Source organism: Ranitomeya variabilis, chromosome 3 (genome assembly GCF_051348905.1).
Source record: "Ranitomeya variabilis isolate aRanVar5 chromosome 3, aRanVar5.hap1, whole genome shotgun sequence".
In the NCBI taxonomy this organism is placed as follows: Eukaryota; Metazoa; Chordata; class Amphibia; order Anura; family Dendrobatidae; genus Ranitomeya; species Ranitomeya variabilis.
In genome coordinates this window covers 190,209,640-190,221,172 of record NC_135234.1, presented here as the reverse complement: position 1 = coordinate 190,221,172, position 11,533 = coordinate 190,209,640, and the positions used below count along the sequence as shown (strand labels likewise).

Sequence of the window (11,533 nt, the reverse complement as noted above, 5' to 3'; positions counted from 1 at the left end):
GGGAATTTTTTCTAGATAATGAGCTACTTTTGCCAAGTGCAATGTAAAATTTATATGTTATTCTATCTCCATGTACTTGTACACTGAATGCACTTGGCATTAAAAGAGATTTTGCTACCACCACCCAAAGGCTTCAGTATAAGATCTTAAATTATTCAAAGAAAACCAGACACGCACAAGATGTTTTCGAACAGATTATATTGTGTGAATACATAGCAGTACCAGAACATTAGATTCCAATCACTGAGTTACAAGAATAAAGCTCTCATGTTAACCCCATCACTGTGGGAAATTACATGCATTGATTGATGAACTAGAGCTAGAAGCCCATCAAGAAATGATAGATTATGATCAACATCTAGGTTTTCAGACATGGGACTTTCCATTAATGAGACTCAGCCTTTGCAGATAATCCATACTAAAACATAATATTGTGATATGAGTAAACCGGTTAAAAAGTTTAAAGAGGTCATGGTTCTATGCCTAAAGGTACTGTATTTGTACAAAATCTAATTTAGAAGAAAACTGATAAAAAAGTGCTTTTCCTTGTTTATTTGCAGACATTGATGGAGCTCTGTGCTCAAGACCTCAGTAGTCCAAGACAGACTGATTTCTTAGAATGCGCTGTGAGACATTTAGGCTGCTTTCACACTAGCGTCGGTACAGGGCCGCTGCGCTGCGTCGGCCCGACGCTTACTGTGACAAAAATGCCCGTCGTGGGCAGCGGAAGCAGTCTTAAGACGCTTCCGCTGCCCCATTGCAAGGTCCGGGGAGGGGGAGGAGTTTCGGCCGCGCATGCGCAGTCAAAAATGGCGGTCCCGACGCACAAAAAAAAAGTTACATGTAACTTTTTTGTGCCGGCGGTGCGCCAAAACACGGTGCAACCGTCGCACGACGGTTGCGACGTGTGGCACTGCGTCGCAAATAAAAGTCTATGGAGAAAAAAAAGCATCCTGCAGACAACTTTGCAGGATGCGCTTTTTCTCCACAACGACGCATTGCGACGTGCAGTGCACGACGCTAGTGTGAAAGTAGCCGAAGAAAGCTGAAGATCTCCGAATAGCAACCGATCCTCCTTTGCTCAAAACTGGAACAGTACTGTGCAGACAAAGCAAATAGACCACAGTTGCTACATGAGACTCCCTTATCCCAGCCAGTAATATAAAATTATAGTTTTACAGGTAAAAAAATATATATATCTATATATTGAATCTCTTGCCGATTTTGTAAGTTTGCCAACTGACAAAAGACAGGAAGAGTCTATAATTTCAACGGTAGGTCAATTTTAACATAGAGAGATAGAACATCAAAAATAAAATCCAGAAAATCACATTGTATAAATTAGATAAATTTGCATTTTACCGTGAGAAATAAGTATTTGATCCCTCTGGCAAACAAGACTTAATACTTAATGGCAAAACCTTTGTTGGCAAGCACAGGAGTCAGATGTTTTTTGTAGATTAGGTTTGCACACATCAGGAGGAATTTTGGTCCACTCCTCTTCGCAGATAGTCTCTAAATCATTCAGATTTTGAGGTCGTCGCTTTGCAGCGCATAGCTTCAACTCCCTCCATAAGTTTTCTATGGGATTAAGGTCTGGAGAATGGCTAGACCACTCCATGACCTCAATGTGCTTCTTTTTGAGCCACTCCTTTCTTGCCTTGGCTGTATGTTTTGGGTCATTGTCTTGCTGGAAGACCCAGCCACAACCCATTGTTAATATCCTGGTGGAGGGAAGGAGGTTGTCACTCAGGATATTACAGTACATGGCTCCATCCATTCTCTCATTGAAGCGGTGAAGTAGTCCTGTGCCCTTAGCAGAGAAACAAGTCCAAAACATAATGTTTCCACCTCCATGCTTGACAATGGGGACAGTGTTCTTTGGGTCATAGGCAGCATTTCTCTTCCTCCAAACACGGCGAGTTGAGTTAATGCCAAAGACCTCAATTTTTGTCTCATCTGACCACAGCACTTTCTCCCAAACACTCACAGAATCATCCAGGTGTTCATTGGCAAACTTCAGATGGGCCTGCACATGTGCCTTCTTGAGCAGGGGGACCTTGTGGGCACTGCAGGATTTTAAACCTTTATGGCGTAATCTGTTACCAATGGTTTTCTTGGTGACTGTGGTCCCAGCTGCCTTGAGATCGTTAACAAGTTCCCCCCGTGTAGTGTTTCGGCCGCTCTCTCACCTTCCTCATGATCAAGGATACCCCACAAGGTAAGATTTTGCATGGTGCCATAGACTGATGTTGAGTAGCAGTCAGTTTGTATTTCTTCTATTTTCTTACTATTGCACCAACAGTTGTCTCCTCACCCAGCACCTTACTTATGGTTTTGTAGCCCATTCCAGCTTTGTGCAGGTCTATGATCTTGTCCCTAACATTGTTAGAAAGCTCTTTGGTCTTGCCCATGTTGTAGAGGTTAGAGTCTGACTGATTAATTGAGTCTGGACAGCTGACTAAGGTGACTATGTAGGACAGCTGTCTATAATGCAGGTAACGAGCTGATTAGGAGCATCTAACTGGTCTGTAGGAGCCAGAACTCTTAATGGTTGGTAGGGGATCAAATACTTATTTCTCACTACAAAATGCAAATAAATTTATATAATTTATACAATGATTTTCTTGATTTTATTTTTGATATTCTATCAATGTTAAATTTAACCTACCCTTAAAGACATGAACAGTTTATAATTTTATCAGTGGGCAAACTTACAAAGTCATAAAGGGATCAAATACTTATTCCCCCCACTGTGTGTTATTAAAAGGGACTCTGTCACCTGAATTTGTAGGGAACAATTTTCAGCCGTAGGGGCGGGGTTTTCAGGTGTTTGATTCTCCCTTTCCTTACCCGCTGGCTGCATGCTGGCTGCAATATTGGATTGAAGTTCATTCTCTGTCCTCCGTAGTACATGCCTGCACAAAGCAATCTTGCCTTGCGCAGGCGTGTACTATGGAGGACAGAGAATGAACTTCAATCCAATATTGCAGCCAGCGGGTAAGGAAAGGGTGATTCAAACACCCGAAAACCCCACCCATATGACCCAAAACTGGTCCCGCCAAATTCAGGTGACAGAGTCCCTTTAAGCTTCATACACATTCAAATATTTTGACATTTTTAAAAAGAATGGTTGGTATTGTAATTGTAGAGGAAGAAAATTGTAAAATAGGTACAGCAAGACCTTGAAGTATAAAAGCATATTCATTGAAAAATAAATATTACATAATTTCAGCATACAATCTACCATACATTATCTTAGGAATTTGGTCAAAAGAACAAGAGATCACATTTTTCCACTTTAGCATATTTATTATAAACAAAACAGGCAAAATAAAATGAAACTTAATTTTTTTTCAGGTTAGGAGTGTATACAATTATATCGAGCAGTTTAGTCATATCAAACTCAAAGTATCGGTGTCACACAATTTACTGGAGGTGGGTCCAAATAGGGAAGGTTGTATGTAGGAGTCAGTTAAGTGTTTTATCACTAGTTGTGGCATTCAATTTTAAAAAGAGAAAACTCCGGGAAAAAAATATGGCCATACACATTAAATGCAACCTTTCCTTATAAAGTGAAAATGTAGTGCGGGCCTTTAAAATCTATTGACTAGCACTGGCATCGGCCACTTTTTCTAGCATTTCCTAACCTACCAAAGTATTTTGCCATTGCCAGCATGACTGGGGGAAAAAAGTGATTAATATAGTTGTGAAAAAGAAAATAAATTAAGAGGCACAAATCCCAGCTTTGTTTCGCAACAGAACAGAGATTCTGCATCTGCATGAGACCAGTGATGGGTGCAGGATTCTAACTGAATAGTCAAAGGTTTTGATATGAGAAGTTAGTGGTCTGCGATTTTATGACACCAAACGGATAGTGTTGATCAGCCTTATTTTTGCCTATTGTGGACTTTCTACTTCAACATAGGACAAGCTCCACAACATTAGGAGATGTTATATGTGCAATATTGTGGTCTTTTTAATGGAATCCACTTTATAATTTAATTATGTGTCAAAGCAAGAAGTTGCTGGAACCTTCACTGATATCTCATGATAGGAGTTTTATTCAATTTGAGTATGAACAATGAGTAAGTTTTATCTTTTTTCACTTTAGCCACATTTAAACTACTTTTCAGACATTTGCGGATCATGACACTAAGGCTATGTTCCCACAATGAACTTTTGGTGCGTTTCTGATGCTGCGTGCTTTTTTGCTTTGTCAAAAAACGCAGGATTTTACAAACCCAGCAAGGTGGATGGGAGTTCTAGAAATCTCATGCCCACTATGCTTTTTAACACTGCGTAAACTGACCTGCAGTGCGTGTTTTAAATCCACAGCAGGTACATTTCTCTCGAGGGTGCGCAGAGTTTTCTGTGTGGATTTTCACCAGACTTACATTAGATGCAGGAAAAAAAAAAAAAAAGCATAAAAAGCACATGCGTTTTTACCAAGACCCCATGGCAGAAAAGGATCAAAAACATAAGTAACCACACCGAACTATAACAATATACAACTATAGCAGTTTCGTCAAAGCTAAAAACAATGTAAACAAAAACAAAGCTGCTTTATTTAAAGCATAACACCAAAATGACATAAAAAAGTAAAAAAACGTAATGAAAAAAGTTACCTAATTTAAATAGGTGCAATATCAAAAACGCACCAAAATCTCATCGTGGGAACGTAGCCTAATAAAGCACTAGTGAATGACAATGAGGGATCTCCTGAATCCTGCAACGTAAAGGAAAAATCTGTGGCACAACTTTGTTGGTTGAACCTAAAATTCTCAAATTTTGCCCGGTTTACACATTATGTTTATTGAATTCAAAGTAAAAAGACAAAAATACATATATAGCCAACACCACAAAAGCAGATTGTCACATTATAAACTGGAGTTACAATTTTCTCAAGATTGTCACAAGTTTCTTTTTTAACCGGCCGAGTGCCACTATAATTCGGTTACGATGCACAAAGGACGAGATCTTGATTCTAGTGGGAGGATAAAACAATCCGTTCCATGGACTGTAAGCTAGGACACTTATTCTGCGCAAGAATGTCATCACTTTTTACAATTCTCTATATTTTTGGTAGAAAGTTACAAAACATTTTGCAGAGAAGCATATTTTAAATTCAATCTCTAAAGCAGTCTTCAGTTTTATGGTAGATGCCTAGAAAACTACTCATTTTGAAGGTCATAGCTTACATTTGCAGATATCACGCAACCCACTGAGCCAGTCAAAAGTTCCACTTCTGCCAGAAGCCATATAAATTCATTGTAGCAGCACATATTACCTTAGCCATCTCATCCAAAAACAGGTGCAATATAAAAAGGCATCAGGGCAAGTGGCTACATACTCCTCTCCGCTATTCATCACCATTCCCAACATTCTGCTGAGACCATAAAAAAAGCCTTTGTCCTATGCCATCTCTAAACAATTTATGCGTATTCATTTCATGGAAGATTAACCATTAAAGAGCTATTTCAAAGCTTAGTGTTGAGGCGATAAGATTGAAATATATTTCTATCTACAGTTCATCCACACAGATCTCTGCATTGAGGAAGCTTTCATAAAAATGTCATTTGATAGTAGGCTAAAGCACTGCATGAATAACATAAAACAGTTTTGGCGTTTAAAAAAAAAAAAAGCAAAAAAACAAATCATCCAAACTACAGGTATGTGCAATGTGTACAAAAATATCTTATCACAAGTATATTTACATATAGAACAGTCAGCATCGGCGCCTGGAATCTTTGGTTCTCGCATTTGGGGAAACATGTCGTAGAAGTTTAGTGCATGGATAAAAAGTATCATTATAGCATTGAAATACATCTGTATATTTAAAAAACTAAAAAGAGAGTTACAACCTTACAAAGCTAATGAAAAGGAAAAAACAACAACAACAAAAAAAACTAACGGACTCCAAAGGCATCAGTGCCGTGTGCCTGGAGTTCTGATCAACCTTGACTGGGTCGAAAGGGGGAGCGGAAATTGGTCCATTTCGCTTGGATGTTAACACTCACACGGATGTGTAAATGCAGCCTAAAGTAATCAAGTCTACGGCCCCGGATTCATCATTTGTGAATTAGGACAATTGTTTTTTTGTCTTGCAGCTTTTGCGAAATGATTAAAAATGGTGCACAAGTTTCCTGAATTTGGTGCAAAATCAAAAATGTCCTTCGCTTGTGTCTTTAAAGGGTTTTTATGATTTTACAACACAAGTTGCAAATCCTCTGCAAAAAACTTTAATCAAGGCAAGGATTGGTGTGAGACGTGCTTTAAATGTAAAAGGAATATTTGGAAAAAGTCACAGTACGAACTGGATAAAGCAAAGTTGTCAAAAAAAAAAGAAAGCTTAAAAATATGGTGCAAAACTTCGAATATAAGGTACAAATACTAAAGCCACTAATGAACAAATTACTGGGGAAAATCAATGATGAATTGATGAACAGGGGCCTGTTTTTCACCAACACTTGATACTGATGAACCATAAAACACGATGACAGGAGGCAGGCTTTATCACCTGTACAAAACAAAGACAGCAGAAAGCAATTTTACAAGTATATTGCCCAATGTCTTAGTTGGTAATGCTGCAAACATTTCTATTGTACGTAGGCAAAGTCCCAAAGGTAAATGTAAATTAATGTATAAGTATATGTGTATCTCAATGTGTACGGGGTTACAAATATACTATAATTATGGACGTAAAACAAGAACACGAGAATATGACAAAGAACTACGGTAGCTAAAACTACACAGAATAATTAGTTTTTGCAAGTACAGGACAAGGATACTCAAAGTAAGGAGCAGCATATGCCATTACTGAGCAGACATACAATTATTCCATACAGCCGTTAATTATGCCACCCAGTACGGTCACGAGTCAATGATGCGCTTTTATAGGACTGAACCTCCATGCACCAGTATAAGGAGTTCTTGTAAAGCAGGAAAAACAAACAATGACGTAAATGAATTGCACAATTATTCGGAGTGCTGAAATCGTAGCATAATATCAAGAATCCACAGTCGGGTGGCCATTAAAATTGGCAGAGAACTTGAAGGAGGTTGATCGCCATATTTCACAATACAAACTGCATACATTATTAAGGAAATCACCTAGACATCAGTGAAAATATTCTTATCACTTTGAGTACACAGCTGATAAGTAACCTTCTGCGTCTCCATGGTAACAGACTACACAAAAGAAAGCAGAAGAAAAAAAAACCCAGAAGCTGTGTATTCTGATCCGGTCACAGGATTGGAAACACTTCAGATTAAATAGATTATTTATTTCTTTATTCTCGAAGAGGAGAAGGTGAATATGTTTAGCATGTATACAAGTAAACATTTGAAGTTCTGTGATGCGGGGATAGGAGAGAGGAAATCTAGTGATCACAGGGGGAAAAGATTCTTTTCTGGAATCTTTTTATTATGATGCTGGCGATCAGCCTCTTCACTGCGTTAAGGGGAACTTGTCTTGTTGTACACGGCGTACATCCGATCTGTGGTCAGCATGGTGTGTAGAAGAAGCAGAGCAGAATGATGTACAAGCTTATTGGAAAAGATTCACTATAAATTGTATTTTAGTCGTGGAAAGAGTAGTGACTGCATGACAGTCAGCTGTCAATCACTAGCCTGACTGCCCGCTGGACTCATATGCATTCAAACACCAGGGATTCCAAATGTATAAAATGCAAGGTTTACTGAAACTTATCCCACAAGAACGAGTATCAATCTGATCCCGAACAGTCAGGATTTTAGGGGATTAGCTGTACACTGTCGCACTCAGACCAAGGACCCAATTTATCAAAGCAATTTCAACAGAATTATGGTTTAAATTGCTTTGAAAAAGTCGCAAAATTTTGGGGCGACGTTCAAGTTTTCACATAGTTTCTCCTAGCTTGGCAAAATGGGAGTAGCTGGGGCAGGATTGGGGCAAGACGCTGCAGCTTATCCAATTCATGACAAACTGTGGAGTACCTTACGTCAGAAATCTTAGGGCTTGTGCACACGCTGCGGATTCCTTTGCAGAATTTTTACTTCGGATTTATCGCGGTTTTTATTGCGGTTTCCGCTGCGGGTTTTCACCTGCAGTTTTCTATTGGAGCAGGTGAAAAACCGCTGCGGATTCCGCAAAGAATTGACATGCTGCGGAAAATAATCCGCTGCGTTTCCGCGCGTTTTTTTCCGCAGAATGTGCACTGCGGATTTCATTTCCCATAGCTTTACATGGTACTGTAAATGCATGGGAAACTGCTGCGGATCAGCAGCTGCGGAAAAGCTGCGAATCCGCAGCAAAATCCGCAGCGTGTGCACATACCCTTACACCAGTCAGTGACAGGAGTAAGAGTATGTGCACACGTTGCGGAAATTGCTGCGGATCCGCAACAGTTTCCCATGAGTTTACAGTACAATGTAAACCAATAATAGAAAACCGCAGTGGAATCCGCACAAAAACCACGCTAAATCCGCAGGAAAAACGTGGTGTTTTTGCCCTGCGGATTTATCAAATCCGCTGCGGAAAAATCCGCAGAGGACCATTCTACGTGTGCACATAGCCTAAGATTTCTGGCACTGCACATACCACTCATCAGACGCTCCTGATTAATTAAGAGGTGTGTGTGAACATCGCTGGTCTTGATGAATTGGGGCCCAAAAGTATTCAAAGATGTAAAATGCTTTCTGCTCACCTAAGTTGATTGACAAGCTCTTTTTACAGTTCTCCCACCTTCTACACGGATTTCTCGCACATGCTCAGTAGAAGCTGCTGCATGCTTGGCATTACTTTACTGTAAAGCCCGTCTACCAGCAGCACTTTTAGCGTGTAACAGTTTCACTGACAATCTATTGCAAAAACCAAGCTCGACATAACTCAGCATAGATGTACATTTTACAAAAAAAAGACAGAACATATTGGAACTGCCCAACTTCAAGAAGATCTTGTGTGTTAAAACACAGTACTGTAAGCATGAGTTACAGAGCGCAGTGATTGGCTGCAGCGGTGACATCGCGTCACAATACGAAGACACGTGCAGCTGCCAAGATCCAGCAATGGACACGTGGAAGGCGAGTACCTGCTCTATTCGTTGTTTTAAATACTAAAAGTTTGGGCTTCACTTTAAAATGGAAACCTCCTAATTAGCACCTATCATCTTTAAATTATGGTTCAAACAAGTGAAAAGTGCTTAAATAAAAAAATAAAAAAACTCAAAATGACAGTTTATTACTAGTGTTGAGCGAAAGTGCTTGGTTAAGGTGTTATCCGAGAATGCTCGGGTGTTAACGTATATTTGGCTTTCTCCACTAATATGTTTGATTCGTAACGGCTGTCGAACAGGCAGTCCCTGCATGTGTTGGGGCTGTCGAACAGGCAGTCCTTGCATGTGTTGGGGCTGTCGAACAGGCAGTCCCTGCATGTGTTGGGGCTGTCGAACAGGCAGTCCCTGCATGTGTTGGGGCTGTCGAACAGGCAGTCCCTGCATGTGTTGGGGCTGTCGAACAGGCAGTCCCTGCATGTGTTGGGGCTGTCGAACAGGCAGTCCCTGCATGTGTTGGGGCTGTCGAACAGGCAGTCCCTGCATGTGTTGGGGCTGTCGAACAGGCAGTCCCTGCATGTGTTGGGGCTGTCGAACAGGCAGTCCCTGCATGTGTTGGGGCTGTCGAACAGGCAGTCCCTGCATGTGTTGGGGCTGTCGAACAGGCAGTCCCTGCATGTGTTGGGGCTGTCGAACAGGCAGTCCCTGCATGTGTTGGGGCTGTCGAACAGGCAGTCCCTGCATGTGTTGGGGCTGTCGAACAGGCAGTCCCTGCATGTGTTGGGGCTGTCGAACAGGCAGTCCCTGCATGTGTTGGGGCTGTCGAACAGGCAGTCCCTGCATGTGTTGGGGCTGTCGAACAGGCAGTCCCTGCATGTGTTGGGGCTGTCGAACAGGCAGTCCCTGCATGTGTTGGGGCTGTCGAACAGGCAGTCCCTGCATGTGTTGCGGTGACTCAAACATAGTATTCGAGAATGCCGAAGATACTCTGTAGTGGTGATTCAGTTTCTATTATTTAAGGAGTAACTTAGTTTCATACATGCAACCACAAAAGGAAAAGGTTGAAAGAAACCATCATTGTAGGAATGTGGAATCTGATTAATCTGCTTGCATAATAAATTATAGCTATACACTTATGTATATATGGCTGATTGCACAGCAGAATATGCCCTATAAGAGTCAGAACCAAACCGTAAATTACAGATTACAAATAGTCTAGTATTAGACCGATTAAAAAATTCCTTCTATTTAGCATATTTTCTATGGAGTGACATAACTCAAGCATGGACGCTCGGCTGGGTGTGAATTCCATAAGGTACTGAACTAGCAGTCTGCATTTTTCAATATGAGGACATTAGTACAATTTCTCCGTTAATAGAAGTGTTCCCGCACTGGCCATCTTTAACAACATTACGCATTAGAAATGCAAACCCTAAACACGTGGTCACAGAATAACACACTGATTCGATCTTCCACACAGAGGAGCTGTATGCAACTATTGAATGCAATTCAATTTCGAGCAATGGACAACTGGCCGTTATGATCTCTCCATAAACATCCCCCCAGCCTGATTTAACATCATGGGTGGTCTAAATATGAGCTATAGGGGCCATAGCATTTGCTCAATTTCTGCTTTCACATTCTCAGATGGATCATCACAGTACATGTGTACCCTGTGAATATGATGATTTTTCAGCAATGGTTTACAGGTAAATGCCTACATCTATGCATAGTCACAGAACATATGCCAATAAAAAAGGATCCACCGGAAATTTTAAGAACAGAACGTGGAAAAAGGTCCTTAGTTTCTTCTGATGTGAGCATGCCACAACATCATCCTATTCACAGAGGTTCACGTCTGTCCAGCTCATCCTGAAGCAAACGTAGAAGTGCTCAAATAATGACCGACCCAAGCTACATAGCGGTGATCCAGCAGCCGTCTGACACAGGATTTTTGCATTGGTCCACATGATGCGCTTGTAAACAAACCCACTGTAGCACTCTTTGGCCATTAATTCAACGTTGAGGTAGTCATTAGAAAAAGTCAGCTGACTTGCAGATTCCTTTGGTTTCATTAGGTTGTTTCCTTATAATCTCCAATATTTAGAGTCCTGCCCAAGTTGTAGTCCTGGTCACATGATCTTGTGTAAGGTCTAGGAAGGGGGTGCTCTTCTGACTTCACTGAAGAAACCACCTCGTTTCTGGGAAGGCTTTTCTCATGGACTGGTACAGGATGGTGGGAGAAGTGAGGATGTGCTGCTGGAAGGTTGTCATCTTTCTTTATACTCCAAGACAGGCGAGGAAAGGAATCTAAAAGCACAAACAATTAGTTAATGATCGGGACAGTAACCAGAATACAACTGTACAGAACATTACTACACACTCATGATGACGCATATAATTCTTAAGACTTATTTCACGTTGGTCACACAATGCAATCTCCCATAGTGAGTTTTTTCCCTTTTTTAAAAACCTTTCCCGCGTACTCTACGAGGAGCTGA

General features: G+C 40.8%; 1 protein-coding gene across 1 annotated transcript in view; it reads right to left on the bottom strand.

The window, feature by feature from the left end:
• Positions 1 to 3,291: 3,291 nt before the first annotated feature.
• LRIG2 (leucine rich repeats and immunoglobulin like domains 2) overlaps positions 3,292 to 11,533 on the bottom strand; it is a 109,740-nt gene continuing 101,498 nt past the window's right edge. The window contains exon 19 of the mRNA XM_077294927.1: positions 3,292 to 11,342. Coding sequence (XP_077151042.1) covers positions 11,107 to 11,342 — 236 coding nt within the window. The 3' untranslated portion in view covers positions 3,292 to 11,106. The remainder of the gene's footprint in view (positions 11,343 to 11,533) is intronic.